Below are 21,002 nucleotides of genomic sequence, written 5' to 3' on the forward strand. Positions count from 1 at the left end.
ATGTTTGGTCCTGGCGTTTCCTCAACCCCATGCATTCCACAATCTCGGAATTTCTCGAGACTCCCGGGACACACTCCACCCAAAATGAAGTTCATCGCAACTTTCATATTCCTCTACACATTCTGGCCCAGTGGGTGTCTAGGGGCGCTCCGTTCGGCGCCTTCAAATGACCTTGCGCTCTGCCTCAACGTCGGAAATCCTGACACCCGCAGGACCAGCGTCCTGGTCGATACTACAGACGGTGTGAGTCGCACGAAAGTGACGCCGGATGGCAACCACTACTTTGGTGAAGTCACAGAAGGCCCCAAATATGTCTGGGTGGGAGGCCCAGAAGAGATGGGAACGGACGTCAATTTGTACCATAAAACTGGACATTCGGAGCTCCTCAGTGTGTTGGTCAAGGGTGACGGCGGAGATGTTTTGCTCTGTTATGAAAAAGTTGGAGGAAAATGGACCCTCGTTGACGGAACGGATTTTGGGAATAAACTCGCCCTGCTGAAACTCCTCCCCAAGGGACTGGTTTTGAGGGAGGAAGAAGATGTAGCGAGTCCATCTGACCCTCAAACGGTCGATGTGTCGAACAAATTCAATGGGAAGACTTTTGTGATGGAATGCAGTGATGCGGGTGTAGACTCCGCTACATACACAACCAAAGGTAACGCTTACATCACTCAACTCACAGACGGAGGCAAAAGTCTCTGGAATGGAGGACCAGGCGAAAGATGCCATTCATTCCAATTCACCTCCAAAAACTCAACCAAACTCCTCAGCGTATGTGTCCTCTTTGGAGGCAAGGCATCCTACAAGTACTTTCTCAAGGGTGATGATGCCACTCTGCCTCTCCTCTCGGAAGAATTTCGCGACAAACTTGTAACCGCTTTCGGAGTTGACCGAGAGTCGTTCCCTTCCACCGGACCAAGTGTAACGGTAGATGCAAATGTTGTGGGTGAAAATGGTAACGTGAGTGAACCAGAAAAGGAAAGGGATGAACAAGTTGAGAATGATGAAGGGCAAAAAGAGGATGAGGAAGAAAAGGTAGGAGGACCTGAGGAAGCCAATTTAGCCCCTGTGCAAGAATCTGGATTAGATTCCCCAAAAGTAGAGGCGTCAGATAATCTAAAAGAGCCATCTACGGAATTAGCTCACCCAAAGCACAGAGTGGCCGTCATTGGATCTCCAACTGTATTTGAAGAGATTGGGGATCCCTTTTCAGATTGCGACTCCTCAGAGGATCTAGAAGAGTCTACATGTGTTCTTGGCTACGAACCATCATTGGGAACTCTGAAAGGAAAGGAAAGTGAACTGTGGAAAGATATATTAGAAACGGAAGAGAAATTAAACGTCCCAGAGGGTAATGCAGAGCCATATGAGGATAGATTGGAGGAGGAAGGACCGAGTGCATCGGAAATATTGGAAATGCTAGAGAATAAACTACTAGAATTAGAAGAGGAATCTGAAATGAAAGATAATAATGCAGGAGATGAAGAAGAGCCTCTTTCATTCAATCCTGCCGGACAAGAAGAGGCAAAACACGTTGAAACAAACAATTCTGAAAAACCAGACACCAACCGGGATAACTCACCGGGAAAGGAACCTAATCCAAATGCAGCCGCTGCAAAACCAACAGCAACAGCTTCATTCACTAAAAGCTCAATATTTACGCTTCTGCTGGTCTGCAGCGCGACTACTCTTTTGTAATGCAGTATGTGATTTACATTCTCAATAGTTTAATTCATGAGTACTTTTATGGGTTATTTTAATACTCTGCTTTGGTCAAATCCCATACTTTAGTTGTTCTAAATCCATATTTTGCCACTAAAATCCTTAAACAGTGAGTAAATGGATGATTTTATCAACTGACCCGTAGTCACTCACCAGCCCTACATGTTTATAGTTTACCGGTTTTACAAAAATCTGGTGCTCGTACGTAATGAAATGTTTTAGTGTGAAGTTAACAACCCATCAAGCTATAGTCCTGATGAGCATGCATGTTTCTTATGTTCCCGATCTCATTCTATGACGTCTGCCAAATTCACAAGGGTAGAACCGCATTAGGTTAAGTTGTACACAGATTAACAATGGATTTAATAATATTTATTTATATGTTTCTGCATTTCCAATGTGTGTCAGTGCGGTATATTCGACTGTTGCTTTAAATGCAATTCTGAAAAGAGCATTTCTAATGGTATACCTATTATGAATACAGGAGCTCTTACAATAGATATAGCTGAAATAGATGATAAATCTGTGATTATAAATGAAAATGTTGTAAATGGTCTCAGTCAGACAGTAATAACGCCCAAGGAAGGTGGATTCATTGGGATAGTACGAGAGGGAGATTCGGAAATATGGAGGAGTGATGGTTATGAACTCGGGATAGATCTACGCATATTTTCTAGTAACGGATCTATCAAAATAGTGACCATACTCATGAACTCTCCAGGTAGACCCATTCTTAGAAGCTTTAGAAAAAAGAGAAATAAATGGAAAATTATAAGAACAGGGAGACTCGGTAAGAAACTCAGGAAGATGTTAAAGAATAAAATGTACGCTGAATTCATACCACATTTAGAAGACATTGAGGAGGAATATTGCGAATTTGAAAATGTAGCTACAGAAATGATTAGTGTAGAAACACAATCAATTAAAGGACCATATTCAACTGGTGCTTTTCCTGGTAAGGCACATCAATTTAAAAACTTGATTAATTTAGTCCCATGGATTTATACACAGTACAATCCATATTAAAGTCGGTATTGTTTTTGAAGAACCCGATATCATATGCAAGGTCTCAATTTAATTTGCATGTAACGAATATTTTATACGAATGTATGTAGCAGGTTTTCTGCATCTATTAAATTCTTATGGTATATGTAAGTGCAGGAATTCATTCATGTAAGCTTTTTATTAGCACTGGCCAAAGGTCGCCTTTTGTCCTGACATTCGTGTACACTGGGATGTTATAGGTGGATTTTACTTGAAAGGGAGTTTTCAATAATAACATGTATATTCTTCAAATAAAAATTAAATGCAACCTTGGGGTGCTTAAAAGCATTATAATTTGCGATGTTTTATCTTTGAACATGAAGAGTTTATAGATAGCTCTTCCTAGACCAATTTGGCGTATATTGCGATAATTTTCTTTTGAAAAACTCTAGAAATTCAAAAAGTTGAGTCTGTTGTAAAATGCCTTCTTGTCAATACTTATCCAGATGTCGTTTTCCTTGACGTAATATTTAAAGTAATATGAATCTCCGGACTTGTATCGTATTAAAAATAAAGTAAAATATCCAACTTCTGAGTAGTATTCGCACAAGATGCCTTTGTCACCTTCTTGAGCTTCCCAGATGGGAATATTTCCATCCACAACTTTGTTAAAGTGGACATTGTCCCTTGCACGGTAGCTGGTGAGTGTAAGACCATTGTAGGTAGTGTCATAAACATATGTTTTGTACTTGTCAACATTTGCGAGGTCAAGTGTAGCGGAGGTGTTTTTCTCATTGTAAAGATAGGGTGGATGAGAACTTGATGCACCTGCAGATTCAGCTTCTTCAGCAGAAGCCTCTGTAGTCGCGGCGGTCTCATCCTCAGATTGGGACCCTCTTAAACTTGATTCTTTGCTAGAGTCCTTTCTGGTGGATAAGAGGTTTATTGGCCTCCGTTTAAGATAACTTTCTTCCATTTTATCAAACTTTTCACTAAATGATGTTTCTGAAATCCTTTTCCATTCATTCCCTCCCTTCTTTTCAAAATATGCAAATCGGACGGATGTTTCAGTTTTTATAGTCAATTCAAGCAAACAGGCAAACCCGCCTCTGGTGTAAATAACACACGATGTACATTCTTCATCATCGACTCCATCCCATGTGAGAGTACCAGAATCCAACACTCTTGTCACGAATATCCCATCATTTGGAAAGAAGGTCTTTATGCGTATGCCGTTGATGAGATCTTCAGTAACTTTAAAATCATCTTCCTTCACGGACGTTATGTCAAGGCTAGTGCTATTTTCCCCTTCCTTGGGAAACATGTTACCGCAGTAACTAACACTGAATAAAAGTATCGGAATAAAAGTTTGTAAGCGATTCATTTTCGGAAAATAAGTCATGTGGTCAATCAGGAAGAAGTTGACACTTGTACTCCTAGTGGGGTCATGAAGGAATAACAGAAAACCGCTTATTCTTGCCACAGTAGAAACCTATTTCAATGTACTTTTAGTTTATTGCAGTTTTCAAAGGTATATAACAGATTTTTAGCCGGAAAAATTTGACTTTTCCAAGTGCAGAGTCTGATGAAGTGAACAGAGTTTTTCCGGAATAAAAGTGGATATCAAAGTTAAAATGCAAAATCCTGTAATTACATCTAATGCAAAGCATAATTATATTGTTTATAATGTAAAATTTGTGAGATTAGGCACTTTGTGGACACAAGTTGGAAATGTGTGGACAGATATGGCATTACTCCTTCCCAAAACGGGGCAATTTAAACGGACCACAAGCTTATTCTGACCAGATATATGGATATTTAAAATTCTAATTTACCTAAAAACATCTGCATGCACAAGGCTTTGCCGCTTAAATTTCGAAAAATGGTAAACCCAATTTTGCAGGTTTTTCGTTGCTACCGTTTGCCTTGTCTCTCCCTGGAAACTAGACCAGTCGTTTAAATGCATAAATTTGATGTTTATAATATTTGTTGAGTAAATAGAGTAAGTGTGAGTTATTCTTGAAAATTTTAACTGCAAATTCTAACCTTGGAAATTTGTACTCGACATTTTCCATGTAAAGTAGACAACAGCTAAAAGAACGTATTTAGACATAACTAATATATTAATCTCTTAATAAAGATGAGAAATATCCATATATGATATAAGAACCTCTAAAGACTCGATAAGGAACAAGATCTCCAGAGCACGCAAAGGTGATGGAATTTCCTAGGGAAAACGAAGAACTAGAAAAGGACTTGCAACATAAGGAATCCTATACAACAGATTAGAGTACATATAACTACCCAACAAGAGTATAAACAACTAACATGAAACAAAAACAAACCAACAAATTAAGACTAACTACTCAGTGCCCAAGCTAGTATCTAGAGTATCCATAAACTCATATTTGTCTAACCCAAGGGTCTCCTCTGGAGCGATTATAGAGTTTCCATCCAGCAAAACAAGCCAAGGCAGAAGTACCAAGAACAGAAGAGGTGATAATATACGGATTATCTAGAATAGAGCCTTCAGAAGAGCCTCCAGGAATAGGGCCTGAGGCTTGAGCAGCAAGAGCAGGTTCTTCAGAAGTAGTAACAGGAGTATCTTTAGGAGGAACATCAGGAGTAAGAGCAGATGGAATAGTAGCATCTTCTTCGTCGGAGTATCCGCTGTTACTCTCAAAGTCATCTTCATCACCAGAGACTGATCCTCCTAAATCATAAGAAACATCAATACTATTGTGTGGTTGTGCGTAAGTAGGTCTAGAAGATTTTGTGCATAATCCTAGGCCACTTGTGACACCATTCAGAAACTCCGTGATTTTTGTATCATCTCCAGGAATCTGTTGGCTAATATCCTTCCAGTTTTTTTCACCATCACTCTCAAGCCACTTCGTATTATTTTGGCCATTTTCTTTATACTTTATGTATATCACAACTGGAGTGATTAGACTGCAGTTGGGGAAGTATACTGTAACTAGTTCAACATTTCTGAGAGGGAATTCTATATTAGGGTCCACCTTCTGTTCAATATTCCTCTTCATCATGGAAGTAATTGTAAAAGTCTTATCTTTAGTGTTAGAAGTATGCTCATAACCTATATATTCCTCGAACAGTGTATCCTCCCTCTCAACCTTTATTCTCTTGTAAGTACATTTGCTATGACAATACCTTCCACTATTCTTAGATATATCAATCTTAACTGTATGATGGATCCTGCAACTCACTTCATCCAACTTCTTGGTAAGTACCTCGGTGAGTGTTTTTTGTGGAGTCTTATCCACTCCTTTGTAGTAATCTTTTGATTCATTTCCATCAATAGGTTTCCATATAAAACTAGTCACATCAGTACTCTCAAAGAATGTGGAGCTTCCAGAAGACGGGATAAACTCAAGAAGTAAAGGTATATTCTTGAGATCTTTACTCCACTTATATATTCTTATTCTTGATATTGACTCTTTAGGAGGATCTATGTCAGTATCTTCTCCATTATAAGTAACCCTAGAAATTCTCGTACCATGTCCATTAATTATGTATTCTTGAACAGTATAGTTAGTACCAGGAAGGGGAGTAGGTAAGGAGGTGGACGAAGAGACCAATCTTTTGCTTAGATGTGGATTAATGCCAGTATTTTTCTTAATTTTACTATAAAATGGTTTGAGATAGTTCGGTTTAGTAAGTTCTATGGGAATTGCATTATTCCTATGACAGTTTTGATCATCTAGCATATCCTCCAAATCAGCAGACGTTAGATTCTCATAACCATTTCGTCGTGCCCAATTCTTCTGGTTTCTGACATTGTCTTCCCAGAGAGAATAGTATTTTGTCCCTTGTTGATCTTTGATTTCAAGCAAGATTGGGGTGTGATCATTGCTGTTCCAGTAGAAAACAGAGATACTATCTATGAGTTGTTCCACCCCTCTTATACCATCTCCATTCGTGAACTTTCCGTCTAGTTTAAAAGATCCAGTTGCTGTCCTTGCAGTGTGAGTAACTTTGAAGAAACCACGCACAGGTGAATCAAGTCTTTTTACTACAGCTATTGGAATTTCCCCGGAACCGGAATCAACGTATGTAGTAGCAAGATGATCACCAGTCGGTTGCTTTATAATATTTATCTTAAGACCACTTGGAGGATACCTTTTCTCACATGGTTTTATACTCAGAGTTTTCACAGCATCTGAGAAAATAGGTCCAAATTTGTCTTTAGCACTATCAGGAGACTGGGTAGAGAATTGCCCATATACTTCCCAGTCATTCCCTGGCTTGGTTTTCTGGTACCACTTATACTTCTCATTACTACTTTCCGTTTCTATGCAAAGCAAAAACGGTTTTGTAGTATCACAGGATGAAGCATAGGCAGTAACTTTGGTAACATCTTTAAAGAATGAAGTATCTCCTGGAAAAGTCTGTTTATGACCTTCAAGGTAAAATTCTGACACATTAAATGAACTACTTCCAGAGTCTTTACTCGGTGTATAGACATAGGCTGAAAGAGAAAGCTGTATGTCTATAGTACTATCATATGAGCTCAAAATCCTACTCTTATGTCTAGTATCCTGAAAAGTGTGGCAATTTGAAGTCAACCCCAAGCTTATCCTAACCGTTCCATTAAGCAGACAACTAAGAAGGTTAAGTTTTTCCTTGAGCTTTTCAGGAGAAAATAGATTTATAGCATCTTCCAACTTTGTCCACTTATCATGCCTTTTCATACCAGCTTCCCATCCATTCTCATACCAGGTAGATTGTCCATCATGTTTAACTTCCATTAAAAGTGGATTCTCACGGTCACTGTCTCCTTCCCAGTAGTAAACAGAAAGATACTCACAATTGCTTTTACTGAATGAAAGTGGTTTCCATTTGTTATTAGCATTTTCTCGGTACCTGATAAGATCATTTCCGTAAGCAACTGGATGTGTAATTTCGTTACCATTATCTAGCAGGACGTGACAAAACCTTTTGTAATAGTCAATGGAGTTGACACCTTTCTCTGTACTCGACCATAGTGTAGCTTCTTTACAGACATGGCATGTGTATGGATTGTTACCGCTATTTCCATCATTACGTATATCAATTTTATGGAGTCTGTGAAGAGTACACGTCTGACTATTTAACTTGCTAGTCAGTTTAGGGGTTGTTTTGTTATCTGAAGGAATTCCATTTAAATCCCTCAAGGAGATCTCTCTCCATTTTGTATGGTCCCCACCTTTGTTAAGGTACAAGTGATATGCTTCTCCTCCATTAACCCTGAGGATAAGGGGCACATGTATGTGATCACTACTATCGTTCTTTTTATAGTAATACGTAGTTACTTTCTCTAGCTTGGGATACTTTGTGGAGAACGTAGTAGTCCCTTTACTATCTTCTATTAAAAGAGGTTTTCCACCGCAGGTAAGCTTTCCTATCTTTTTTCCAATGGAACTGTGAGTAACATATCCATAGTATGAAGTTCCTTGAAGATCTCCCTTATCTGCTTCAATATGTTGATCATCTTCACAAGGACCTAGACTGGTTCTATGAGGACATTTCTTGGATATGTCGATAGTAGACATTCATAATGCTACTCTCTAGTCTCCCACTTTGTCTCAAAATTGTATTTAGTCTATCCTCACCCAGTCTTCCTCTTCATTCCATTACATCCATACATCCATCCTCCCTCACAACTAGCTCACCGTCAGAGAGACTATCCACAGAACAAGATGAACAACTATCAAGGCAGTCTTCAGTAGTACAGTCAACACTCACGTCAGTAGAAATTAGTTCGTCTATCCAATCACCAACTTCCACCGAGTCCATAACACAGTCCACTCAGCAGTAAGATGCCTAGACCAACAAGGCAATTAAGAGGTGGCCAGAGTCAAGGATGAGTTGGAAAGTTTCAAGATTAAACGGAAACGATCTGGTACATGGAATGCAACCATTGGTAATCTGGAGAAGCCCGGAAAACAACACATATGGCAATGTATACACAATCCTCCATTCACACCAACTAGCAAAAATGAATATTTTAAAATATTAAACACCATCTCTATATTCTCTGAGAATAGAGAGCGATTTAACGGGTGACTATGATTTACTTTTCTTCCGTTAGATTCAATTATTTACAACTAGTTATTTAAATCATCTTTAGAGCTACATTAAAGTTAAAATTTTCAATAATAGACCATAACCATATTATCAAGACTCTGAAAAGACCTCCGTGTATCAGATACGCAAACATCTTTTACCGGGACTTTAAAAAATTTAAACAAAATCCTCTAGAGCATGATCTCATGTGGAAAAACATTCCAAGCGCCATAATTTCTCCTTGTGGGCAACAAAAATTGATCATCCAGTTTGGAACATTTGTCTTATAAGCATAAATATTGGAAGTAAGAATATTAGAGCCATCAACCAGTAAATAACAGTAACAAAGACACTATACTCTTCGTCTATATAGTGGCCATCCTTAGTCTTGAGTTCCTTTGGTATATGTCCTTGTCCCTCTTCATCGTCTTCGTCGTCGTCCTCATCCTCCTCATCTTGTTCAACATCGTCATCTTCTTCATCCTCAGCTTCTGTGGACTTTGTTTCAACATCTGTGTTTTCATTTCCACTAGGCTTAGCACTAGATATTTCTGCAACACTAGCGCTTGCATTCACTTCTTCAGTCTCATCAGATTCAAAAGATGCAGGAGATAGTTTGAGCAGAACCTTCTTGATACTGGCAACATCTGGGTTGCCGGATGACAGATACAACCCCTTATCCTTTTCCCATGCATTATCTTTATTCAAGACTTTCCTATACCATACATCTTCATCAGAATCAATGTGTATAAGAAGAGGACGATCTGGAGAATTTCTTCCAAAGTAAACAGTCAAGTTCCTTACATCCAATATTGGAAATGTAAAGCCATTTTGCCTTTTATTTTTGTAGCTTATTGACACAATGTTCAATGGGTGACTAGAGTCTCCAGCATTGTGGGTTGAAGTGCTGAAACCGGAAAGCTCCCCTCCAAGATTCCTAGCAGAGACAATAATTGTTTTTTTATCGAGTTCTTCGTTATGGCAGTATGAACCATGCTTAACTGATATATCTATTGGAGCAACCAGATTCAATACATTATTCCAATTTACCAGAGTGGTGTGTAGATTTTCAGAGAATACATCCTCAGTAAAGGGTCCGAACCAATTAAGACGAGCATCTCTATCAAGGTTCTTATAGTATATCTTCTTTCTATTTTGCCTAGTAATCTCAATAAACAAAGGGGTCTCAAGGTTATACTTCCAATAGTATACGGACAAATCACGAATATTCTCAATTCTGTCAATTCCACCCACAGTTTTGTTATCTTCGTATAAGACACACAAAAGCGAAAAGACGTCTTCTCCATTTAAAGTGTGTTTATATCTGTGGAAATCTGGGAGATCCTCAATTTTAGAGACGGTTATGGTGGATCCAGGATAATTTGAAAGTGTATAAGAATCAGTATTTCCACTTGTAGGTTTCTTTGAAATATCAATAGCCGCAGTTCCAGACGATTCTGAGGGCTTAAACAAGGCACTTGGAAGAGAGAAGCATGTGCTGGCTGAATCAGGAAGTATATATCCCAAATTATAGTCCTTGGAAAGACGATGGAAAACAGTCAAAATACTTTCCGTATCTGAAGGTGTTTTCCCCACCAGACTATACTCTTCTTTCCATTCACTATCATCCTTACTATACCATACACCTTTAGGCTCATTTTCTACATACAACAGAGATGGGCTCTTGTAGTTTCCCTCGCCATAGAAATATACAGTTACTTCTGACCCTTCGCTAACGGGTAGCTCCTCATCGCATTGGGCACTCAATACATCCGCAGGATAAGTCTTACTATAAAGAGTGTATCCTGGGAATAGTGCTTTATATGAAGTTTCCGTATGTGAGGTAGTAATGACCGTGTCAGATGTATCACCACTCAGAGAACCATTAAGTTTTTTGCTCAACTTTCTCAGTGTACCAATGATCTGAGCACTTTGAAGTTTAGAATTATCCTCTTCTATTCTTTTCCACTTGTAGCTATCACCCACGTTAGAATAATAAAAGGCTCTTCCATCGACCTTTTTCATCTCTATAAGCAGCGGTACATCCGGAGCAAACTTCCAGTAAAACACTGATAATGTTGTGATACCATTAATTCTTCCAATTCCAGAAGTTTTATGTTCCCCAAACATAAGAGAAAACAACGTGAAAGGTCTTCTTTCACCATCGAGTTTATGAGTATATCTGTAAAAATCATTCCCCTCAACAGATCTCTTCACGTAAATTTTAAGATCTTTCTTCACGTCGTAACTACATACTTCATTTACTACGTTTGTCTGTGAAAGATCCACGGTTATGGCAGGATCACCTGTATATGACGTAGAACTCTGTACCTTGGGGCCAAGCGCACCAGTATCCATATGGCTAGTGTTATGAGACGGCTCATTTTCCTTTTTAGACTGAATTAACATTGATAGAAGCTGATTATACTCGATAGAATCCACAGATTTCCAACTATCGGCCCTTTTGAGATAGTAGTGAATCTTAAGGGCGTCAAAATTGTTCAATGTTACCAAATACAGGAATTCATTAGTTCCATATGTGTGATGCATGACCATTATACATCTTTCCCATGTCCCCTTAAATACAACAGTTCCATTATCAACAATCTGATTAACACAAACACGCTGAGGTATGTGGATTTGAGCGGGAAGACCGTGATAATCAAATTCTACTAATTTACATTTGTAATTTTTTGAACTCCTGATGTTCAGGATAGGCCTATCGTTGGAAACAATGCTAACCCTAGAATTCCCCAATTTTTTACCATAATCTGTATCAAGTTTCTTCCATGAATCAGTAGGGGTTTTCCAGAAAAACTTGTGCTTCAATTCAGAGGGAGTTTCTTTGAGAACGTCTATTAGGTAAATATTATTATTATGGTGATGGCACATGACGTATACACATTTTTCCTGGTTTTTAGATTCCCAAATAACATCATGTTCCTCAATAATTCTGACAATATTAGTTGATTTCTTTGGAAATAAAAGTGTGGTATATACTGAATCAAGATACATAGCCGTGCTTTCGACCATTTTATTGTCAAGTAAGTCGAGTATATTTAAAGTACAGTCGTAAGCCTCAGAATGAATAGATGCTTTGTCTCTAGTGTTTAATCCATCTGACTCAGACTTTGCTTTTGGAAGAAATTTGCCAGCCTTCATGTCCTCAAGAATCTCATCATACTCATATTTCTTAACAGGTTCAAAGTTAAGATTTATATTACGGAAATAGAGAGTTTCAGATTCGTTAAAGCGTGAAATGATGAGACTGCACAGATGAGGATACTTACCCTCAAGATAGACAAATGCTCTTTTGCAATATTCACCAGACTCAGATTTCCAGAACCTATTTGTACCATAACAAACTGAATCTAGACGATAATTAGGCTTCATGGAAATTACTTGGCGACTAGCACTCCCCCTTGTTACAGATGATAAATTGAACACTTCTTCATCCACATCAACAATATTCAGCTCAACTCTTTCAATATCATTTTTGAATTCGTGAAGAAGTGATTCATATCTTATAGGCATAGCAGGAACCCAGGAACCATATTCCCTGAGACGGTATACATTAATACTAGAGTTCTTAGAATCTTTATACTCCAGATGAACAAACTGAGGTTCCATTTCATAAAAGTGAACGGTTGTCTCTGTGCAGTAATCATCCTCAGATAAAACTTCCCATATAACATCATTATAACTTACAATTTTTGAAATCTGTGTCCCGCTCTTACAAATGTATTTAAAGCAAGAAATATCTCCATCCATTAGCTGCTCTTCTGTGAAAATGGATGTATCTACATCATCGAGATATAAGGTAACAGGCCCAGTTTTTTGCAAAGTTAGCAACTCCTGAGATCTAATCTCAGACTCAGAAACACTGTCATAACTATATAACTTGTATCTGTCAAGATAATATTTCTCATCCATAGTGGCCCATTTACCTCCATCCTTTATGAAGAATATAACAAGCGCACCCTTTTTACGCAATATGGTTGCCGTTATATATGTTACACTTTTTCCATAATTTATAATAAAGTCTATGCAATATTCACCGGTATTACTATGCCAAATTGTGCTTTTCCCATCTACAATCCTTGTAAGTTTCACATGTGCAGACATTAGAAATAGCCTGTATGGGACTCCATAGCGCCTACCATCCACAACGTAATACGCAGTTGATGGTTCCCTGATGTTTATATCAAAATTGTTTAGTTCATCCTTCTTTTCATAACTAAGGTAGTATGTATCAAGACATATTTGAGTCCATTTACTATGGAACTTCCTGAAAATCTTGTGGTAGAACTTTTTGGAGTTTACAATTAGTACCCTAACCATGGGATCATGTTTTCTACTCGAAAAGTACCAAACAGCAACACAAGTATCACCTTGATCAGATCCCCAAACATCTTTATGACCATCAACAATCATATATATGGTATATCTAGTGTTTGGTATAATCTTGTAGGTTTTGTTGGTGTCATCGCCATACGATGTAACAATGAACACATTTGTATCAATATCTTCCAGGTTCAACACAGCACTATCTTTGGTGTATAAAAATGATCTTCCCATATCATCAGACGAAGAAGATATAAGAAGATATTCGTCGTGCAAAACAGAATTTTGAGTGAATAAGGATCCAATTTCCTCTGATTTACTCATTGCTTTACATTTATCTATTCTGTGTTTAATCTTTACAGTAGGTTGATTGGAATCCATCACCACCCACTGATCACCCTTGATAGATAGTGATTTCACAATGGTTCCATCGTTGGAACTCTTGATATAAAGAGTTACAAACATCGGAATTCTACCCAAATAATCAGCTGTAATCTTGAAACATGACTCTTCGTGTTCAGTTGCCTTCCAAATATTTTTTCCTCCATCCATTACCCTCACAACTTTAAGTATGTCCATTGCGTTGAACACCCTTGTAAACATGTTGTAATCTCCATCTTGTTTTATATCCACATATCTGTGAGAAAGCTCCTCCTTAAGATCAATTATGTCTTCTATAGGCTGTCTTGGAGTAGTTCTAGGTCGACCTCTGCGAGTAAATGGTACTACTCGTTGGGTAGGTTTATTGAGAGAACTATCAGCTTTTCTAGGTACGGAATCCCCAAAAGACTCGGATTCATCCGCAGATGGAGCGGAGAACAACCATGACTGAGGCCCTGTTATTTCCTCTGGAACGCCAGGTGATTTCTTCATCTCATCAAACTTCTGTTTGTACTTTTGTGCGGTGATACTCTTCCAGATACCACTAGCATTTTCATGGTAAACTGAAACTTCAACATCTGAGTCGTTAATGTGAACCAAAGCAAGTTTTGGCCCGTTTTCATCGAAATATATTATAACCTCAGAACAATATGAATCAGAAGAAATATGTACCCTCACAACCTTATCTTCGGAATATAAGACAGGTAACTTGAACCCACCTCCTGGCGTATATTTTATGTATGTTATTCCATATTCAGAATTTTTTTCTGCTTTAAATACGGAAGAATCTTCCAGGAATACATTCAGTCTATCGTCCTCAAATTCAGCATCAACAAGCTCATCATCCTTAGCACTAGATTTGATAGATTCAATATCTGTTTCCCCTAGATTTTCGAGGAGTTCCTTGTAATCATCCTTGTAAATAGTTACCCATTTACCATCTTTTCTTTGACGGCGTAAAACCTCATTTAGTTCCGGCCTGGAAACGTGTATCGTTGCAAATTCCGGAAAAACATCAATGAAATAAACAACAGCAGCACTGCAATATTCGTTGGGTGACCTAGTCTCCCATATTATATCCTTTCCATAAAACAACCTCGTAGGAAAAGTTCCTTCCTTAGAGGTGCACTTTACACGTTTTATAAACCCTTCCTCTCTTACATCTAGCGTAAAAACCGAGGTGTTGAATGAGGCATTTTTATAGAACCTGTAATCATAATGCGTCCTCAACTGGGAAGCTCCTCCACGGGGATGATATTCTATAATTCTATCCTTATTCAACTCTTCTATCATTCTTCTGCAAATGTAGGTAATGTTAGCATTATAGAAAAAGCTATAAACGTGTAACTTATGCTTGCTTGGGTATGCGTTGTGTTCGACATTTTTCCATATGGCACCAGCTCTAACAAAGAATAGGTCTTTAACGCCCTTTAGATCCAGCACAGTAATGCTAATATATGAGGGGATCTTACCATAATCTACCATGATACAGATGCAGTATTCATTAGGTCGAGCTCTCCATATCTGTGCACCACTATGGTATACTCCTACAGCCTTTATTTGTAAATTTGGTGTGTATACTGTATATGGAACGGCAGCAGGCTTTCCATTTGTCACAAAAAATTTGGAGCGGACGTCTTCTCTGGTTGCATCGAATACAACGTGTTCATCTTCACTTTCTTCTATCATTGAATGAAAGACATCCAACCCTACGGGTTCCCATGTTCTTCCATATTTCACAAGTACTTTGTGATAAAACTTTCTAGAATTTGCGATAACTAACCTAACCACTGATGCAACATTTGTCTCTGGGAAGTGCCACAGTTTTACGCATTTTTCACCAGGTTTAAAGTCAGAAACAAGATTTGTCCCTTCTACGATTTTCTCCAAACTATGTCCAACTTTTGGAGACAATTCGTAAAATGTGAACTTACCAGCGGTATGAACAGTGATATCAAGTGCCCCGTGATCGACATCCGATATATCAAGTACGGCAGTTTTTGATTTACGGAATGTTTTTTCGTCGTACTCGTGGACATGGACCATGTTCCCAAACAATAAATCATCCCTCAAAATGGATCTTTGGACTTGTATTTCTGCTATTTTATTTGAATCATCTTTTGATCCACTAAGTTCAATTTTAGCTGGTTTAATGGACTTTCTATCTTCTGAAGATACCCAGTTTCCACCTTGCATGGAGAATAGTTCTGTTGTCATTTTTCCTTTTTTGGTTTTCAAATAAACCATGGCAACTAATGGAAATTTGTTCAGAAAGTGTGTTGATACACTTTCACACCATGAATCATTTCCATTCGCTTTCCATACTACATCGTCCCCGTAGGTAATCTCCAAGATTTTGAAAGGTTCTTTTACAGTATGTACCCTGGTGAAGGCCATATCATCACCGTCGTGTTCCACCATGATTCCTTCTGGATGTATTTTTTCGCCAATATCCAGAACTAGATCATTTGAATCTCTTTTTGATGCATATGAGCCTCCCCTCGAGTTGGAGAAGACCCGAGTATTCTCTCCATTACACTCATCCACAATCAAGAGGGTGCGGTATATCACCGTAAAGAGTATAATCTTTGCGATTTCCATTGTTTAATGTCAATAAGAGGCAGCGATAAGACACTGCTATAGTGTGGAGGAAGTAGGTATGAATTTCTTTACGCTTTCAGTACAAACTTAAGCGCATAATTCGCATCTTTAGGAAAATATAAAAGACTTAAATGTAATGTACGGTGTTTTGGTCCTTAAAATTTACAAAAATGCAGGAAGATTCACCAATATGTACGAGTACAAAATATCCAGTAACGGAGATTATTTCTGAAAAAAGAACACGGAGATCTCCCTAGAGCTTACTCCATCAGAACAACATATTTGTACCTATCATTCCATGCATAGTGAAAAGGGTCGCTCGAGCCAACATTCCCGGCGCTATTATTTTCCCCCATATGGAATTTTCTTCTCAAAAATTTCCTCGCTGAGACAATATTTTCCCAAGAGACTCTCTGCTATCAATTGGTGAGTATTTATAACGGAAGATGCGGAATCTCCACGTTTTTCTGGACCAGGCATAATTTCTTTGGAGAATGTTCCGCTCTCGTTGCCGCTGTCTAATCTTCCACCTACACATTGTCGTAAACTGCGGTCATATCCGCTCTCTGTCCCTTTATTTGATGGATTTATAGCACTACTGTATTACAATCCCATATTGTGGCTCTGTTTACCGGGCTCGGACCCTGCGTAGGTTCTACCTGTTCATGTCGATAGATTAACGACCTTTACACTCGATTTTGGGACGTTAAGTTTAGTCTGATGCTCCCTTCCCCTAAAGTTTGGTCCGTGAGTCACCTTAGATCACCCTCCGGCCGGCTGCGCATGACTAGAACATAAAAGTTGGCAAGCTGTTAGTGTACATTTGCAATGGGTGGCATTCCTGGAGGAATGATGGTTGTTATGTTGACTAGAGGTGCTAAAAGCGCTACTTCTTTGCTCTGTGGGTGCTTCTCATGATTGTATGTGAGCTGTGTGCTCCCGTTTTCATTCTCTGCATTGCGTATCTGGGACGATCATACTCCAGCCTTTGCATGTCAAACGTTCCGTCGGGTTCCTATAACACGTATACTTCATACACAAAGGAAACCAACCCTTGGCACATTGTTTAATCGATCCAGCTCGCCCTTTATGCTCTCAAAGATGGAAGCCTAAGTATTGAGTGTGCGGGGCGCCAATGGATAAATCATACCAGAACCTGAAAGTCTTCACGTCTCAAGTACATTAGAGGTTTTCTAGAGTGGTCTGCCACGCATAAAAGTGTCTCTGGCTGCACGGAGCATGTTTTGGATTTGAGGACGAAATACCTTTCCTTCCTGAAGAGTGTTGAACACGAAAAACTGCTTCCCCCAGGGCTCAATCTGAATGGTAAAGAGTGTATTAATGCGAAACTATGGGCATATATTGGCATTTTACGAGACTTACCGGATGCAGGGGTGAAGAGTCCGGAGGAGGCCAATTTCCGATTTTCAGGCGCTTATATTGCAGCTCTGTAGCGTATGTGAGATTAAAGAAACGAAAATTCGACAATACCTCTCCACGCTTTATTTCGGACTGTATGCGAATGTTTATTCCGTCAAGAAACGGTACCTGGATAGTGCTGAACGCCTCCCCTAGGCCTATACCTCAAAATACTCATGTCTAATGGCACATTTGTAGCCCGGAATATTATACAAACTGAGCTGTGGAATCTCTGAGGAGTACCACCATATACACACGAATTCCATGTACAGACAGCTTTTACTCATTCTTAAATGTCTTTGCCATATGCTTGGCATTTTCGTATCCATGGTAATCGGCGGAAAATGCTCTCGCCGTTGGTCTCGTACCGACCCTTCCTAGTCCAACCCAGGACTGTAATATGCGATCAAATGTCACTCCTTTCTCTACACCTTGACTACTTGCGATGTTTCCGTGAATATCTTGTTCCAAATCGTCCGGATCTGGCTGCGATTTTAGTCGTTCCTGCGGTAATTTTGTGTGTATAGAGAGGTGATGCTACCTACATTTAGCGTTTTTGCGAATGAGATTGCCTCGATCTTTGAGGCTTCTATTCCATACTTTTTGATAGGGAACGGTTTTCCGTTTAATTTCCCGTGTTCATGCCAGAGCACTTCCCAGTGTTCATTCGTCTCGTCGTAGACGATCTTACACTTTTCGAACGTCAGGTCCAACTCAAAGTAATTCGCTCTAATTGACACTGTCGTATTCCTCTCCTTGTGAGTAGGTCGGTACCTGAAGAGGCCTATGGACCCATGTGCCGGACGTACCTGTTCTTTGACTGAGCGACGTGTCTGTTACCAACTCCCCAACGGAAAATGTGCGGGATTAACCGATCGCTTTTGGACTCCGCCTCCTCTACGTCGGCGCTGTCAATGTATTCCCCCAAAGAGCTGAACGTGCGCCTATCGACCGGCCTTGACGCCCTCAAATGTTTACACAGAAGCTTCGTGTAAAGGATCATGATATAAACTGACCGCTTTGGTCGCTACACATTGGGAGTCTGCCTCACCATACACATTGGCCGTCGCCAGACTTCATTTTGTCTTCCATAGGGTCACCATGGTCAATTAGGCGTTTAAAGTTGCAATATGGACGACGATTTTGTGGCCGTTCCGTTTTCGGAGCTCCTGTCCAGGTCGGTGTCGCGATGCATAACCGATTGGCGATGGTTCTGCGAAAGGACCACAACCGAGGGGAAGGCTATGAATAACCGCCTTCGAGGAGCCCTAATTCAGTTTTGCAGGAGCCAGAGGGAAGTGTTTTTGAAGCTACGAGTCTTGTACGACATCGCAAAAATGCAGACTAGGATAGACAAAATGATCGAGAATGCAGACGTGTTTGATGGGTACCTCAAGAAGGCTAGTGACGACCTCTGCAGGGTAGGTTTATGCTCACCATCCACAAATGTTTATACTTAGAACCTGTGCACAATCACAACCACTGACCTTATAAAACCGTGCGGAAATACCTCTCTGGCTGCAGACTTGCTATCTTGCGGAACGTATACAAGGATGCCTCTAATGATACCAACGCTTGTCAAATGCGCAGTTTCAAGCTCACTCCCAGTTCCTCCGTTGAGCGACAAGGACGTTGATGACACCATGGAGAGAATTTACGATGAGTACCTTTATATATACAAGTTGTCCAACATTTGTAACATGGAAGGAATATCTATACAACGCGCAAACGCGCAATGCACTTTGGAGAAGAAGGACTTTTTTACGGTGACTCTTATTTACGATTTTAACGCTTGGCAAGTTCTTGACGTTACTCTCTTGGTCCTTGAGAGTTCAGGGCACTCATCTTCTGGAGAAATAAAAACTTCAATGCACACACTCTTGAATATGCACATTTACGCAAATAAGGAAAATGTTTTTGATTGCGTATACAAGGTGTGTAACACATTTTGCGGAAAGCTTATCATGGATAGACTTAAAAAACAGGCCACTGAATATAAAATCGCACAATTTATCGTTACTGAAGTAAAATATTACACGAGCGATACAGATTCCATAATTTTGTGCTCGGATGTATTTTTAGAGGAATCGTCATTTATATTTTTGGACGTTTCTATATTTTCAGGGTTCGTGTATAAAGATACACAAGGGCTTACTCTACAGTTTAAAATGGACCATAATGGAAATGTTTCAGTTTCTACGATGCAAGTTCCATTTTTGGATGAAAAGAACATTTGCAACACCATGTTGGACCACTGGATACACAAGGTGTTTGTTGAATTGGAAAAGTACCAGTTTAGCATACACGAAAACCCCAATGTGTATGTAAATTACTGCAATGGTGCGCTAAAGATCCCAGAAATTAATGGAGAGTTTACTCTAGATGAGCATTCTCACATTCTCCAGCTTTTGGAAATACGTAAATTTGTCAACACACTTCATCCTGAACTTAAAAGATACAAACATTCCAGTGATGATTTTGTCAAAAAACTCTGGATATCCGAAAAATGCAGCTTGTGTGAGGACACCTCTGAAATTACAATTGAGAACCATGTAATGAAAGAAGCACTGACATCAGATTGGTTCCTGATTGAAGAAATGAGCTCAAATGAGATCCATGCCTCGGCCTCATTCCTGTTGGAGGAAGAAAATGAACATGCTCTGGTCCTCTGTACGCTTTTACACGGGACGAGCGTTTCAAGGGAAGCCCTTGTGTACATAAAGAATGGACCGCGCGGCTGCATACTTTTGGAGGAGTACTCTACGGAGGTAGTTGGGAGGCTCTCAGACTGCATATCCACATTGGCGCTACAAAATGTCGAAATGTTTACCACACTGCCATTTAAGGCGACCAGTAATGAGCTCTTCCTCGTCATTTCGACCCTTCAGATTTGCATGGGCCTGGACGGTTCATTCAAATCCATCAGGGATACTAGGAATGACAAGCACATTGCCATTAATTCCAAAGACTTTCCAACTGAACTCGTCGCTAGCATGATGAAGGAGGACTAGAGATGTAAATGTACATTCGAGCATTACTCTGGCGGCATTTGCCGCCTATCCTTTACATTTGTAATTGGTTTCGCCATATTCTACATGTTAATATCCACAATGTATGCATTAATTACAAGTATCACGGAGAATGGGCTCCCAAAATGCGCATTTTGGAGGCGACATACAAACCTGCAAACACCTGTGCTTTATACGGGCCGTAGCTTCATTTTCTACAATTGCGAAATACGCCAGTCGCGTGAAATGTCCTGCGTGCGATGCCAAAGTGTCCCTTTGGATGTTTAAAACCCACTCCCTGCGAATTGAATGAACCTCTGGAGGAGGAAACGAACCACTTGGTGTTATCTACGTGACCAGTTCCTTGATATTTGCTCTGCAAATGCTCAAGTTGAGCGTGGATGTTGAACCGATCATACGAGGACATTTTCAAGTGACTTTTGTCCTCCGTAGTGGTGTTGGAAGGCGACCCATTCG

General features: G+C 39.6%; 9 protein-coding genes across 9 annotated transcripts, besides 2 other annotated features; 3 read left to right on the plus strand and 6 right to left on the minus strand.

Annotated features, from left to right (window-relative positions):
• Positions 1-84: 84 nt before the first annotated feature.
• BEWA_022160 (signal peptide-containing protein) lies at positions 85-1,698 on the plus strand (the record flags this gene model as incomplete). Its single annotated transcript, XM_004828977.1, has 1 exon — positions 85-1,698. One exon carries the CDS (start codon positions 85-87, stop codon positions 1,696-1,698), a length of 1,614 nt encoding a protein of 537 aa, XP_004829034.1.
• Positions 1,699-2,082: 384 nt separating this feature from the next.
• Positions 2,083-2,104: a sequence feature (AT_rich).
• Positions 2,105-2,196: 92 nt separating this feature from the next.
• BEWA_022170 (hypothetical protein) lies at positions 2,197-2,748 on the plus strand (the record flags this gene model as incomplete). The annotated part of the gene is made up of 1 exon (XM_004828978.1): positions 2,197-2,748. One exon carries the CDS (start codon positions 2,197-2,199, stop codon positions 2,746-2,748), a length of 552 nt encoding a protein of 183 aa, XP_004829035.1.
• Positions 2,749-3,154: 406 nt separating this feature from the next.
• Positions 3,155-4,030, minus strand: BEWA_022180 (hypothetical protein; the record flags this gene model as incomplete). The annotated part of the gene is made up of 1 exon (XM_004828979.1): positions 3,155-4,030. One exon carries the CDS (start codon positions 4,028-4,030, stop codon positions 3,155-3,157), a length of 876 nt encoding a protein of 291 aa, XP_004829036.1.
• Positions 4,031-5,108: 1,078 nt separating this feature from the next.
• BEWA_022190 (hypothetical protein) lies at positions 5,109-8,258 on the minus strand (the record flags this gene model as incomplete). The annotated part of the gene is made up of 1 exon (XM_004828980.1): positions 5,109-8,258. The coding sequence occupies one exon, from the start codon at positions 8,256-8,258 to the stop codon at positions 5,109-5,111; it is 3,150 nt and encodes a 1,049-aa protein (XP_004829037.1).
• Positions 8,259-9,033: 775 nt separating this feature from the next.
• On the minus strand, positions 9,034-16,400 carry BEWA_022200 (hypothetical protein; the record flags this gene model as incomplete). Its single annotated transcript, XM_004828981.1, has 1 exon — positions 9,034-16,400. Exon 1 carries the CDS (start codon positions 16,096-16,098, stop codon positions 9,034-9,036), a length of 7,065 nt encoding a protein of 2,354 aa, XP_004829038.1. The 5' UTR covers positions 16,099-16,400.
• Positions 9,181-9,265: a sequence feature (CT-rich).
• A 584-nt stretch (positions 16,401-16,984) lies between the features above and the next one.
• On the minus strand, positions 16,985-17,695 carry BEWA_022210 (hypothetical protein; the record flags this gene model as incomplete). The annotated part of the gene is made up of 6 exons (XM_004828982.1): positions 16,985-17,113; positions 17,151-17,207; positions 17,249-17,326; positions 17,364-17,417; positions 17,482-17,610; positions 17,642-17,695. The coding sequence occupies 6 exons, from the start codon at positions 17,693-17,695 to the stop codon at positions 16,985-16,987; spliced, it is 501 nt and encodes a 166-aa protein (XP_004829039.1).
• Positions 17,696-17,796: 101 nt separating this feature from the next.
• On the minus strand, positions 17,797-18,520 carry BEWA_022220 (hypothetical protein; the record flags this gene model as incomplete). The annotated part of the gene is made up of 3 exons (XM_004828983.1): positions 17,797-18,021; positions 18,063-18,291; positions 18,327-18,520. 3 exons carry the CDS (start codon positions 18,518-18,520, stop codon positions 17,797-17,799), a joined length of 648 nt encoding a protein of 215 aa, XP_004829040.1.
• Positions 18,521-18,647: 127 nt separating this feature from the next.
• On the plus strand, positions 18,648-20,528 carry BEWA_022230 (hypothetical protein; the record flags this gene model as incomplete). Its single annotated transcript, XM_004828984.1, has 2 exons — positions 18,648-18,938; positions 18,978-20,528. The coding sequence occupies 2 exons, from the start codon at positions 18,648-18,650 to the stop codon at positions 20,526-20,528; spliced, it is 1,842 nt and encodes a 613-aa protein (XP_004829041.1).
• Positions 20,529-20,636: 108 nt separating this feature from the next.
• Positions 20,637-20,952, minus strand: BEWA_022240 (splicing factor 3B family member protein; the record flags this gene model as incomplete). The annotated part of the gene is made up of 2 exons (XM_004828985.1): positions 20,637-20,823; positions 20,861-20,952. 2 exons carry the CDS (start codon positions 20,950-20,952, stop codon positions 20,637-20,639), a joined length of 279 nt encoding a protein of 92 aa, XP_004829042.1.
• Positions 20,953-21,002: the final 50 nt, after the last annotated feature.

This window comes from Theileria equi, chromosome 1 (genome assembly GCF_000342415.1).
Source record: "Theileria equi strain WA chromosome 1, complete sequence".
NCBI classification, from domain to species: Eukaryota; Apicomplexa; class Aconoidasida; order Piroplasmida; family Theileriidae; genus Theileria; species Theileria equi.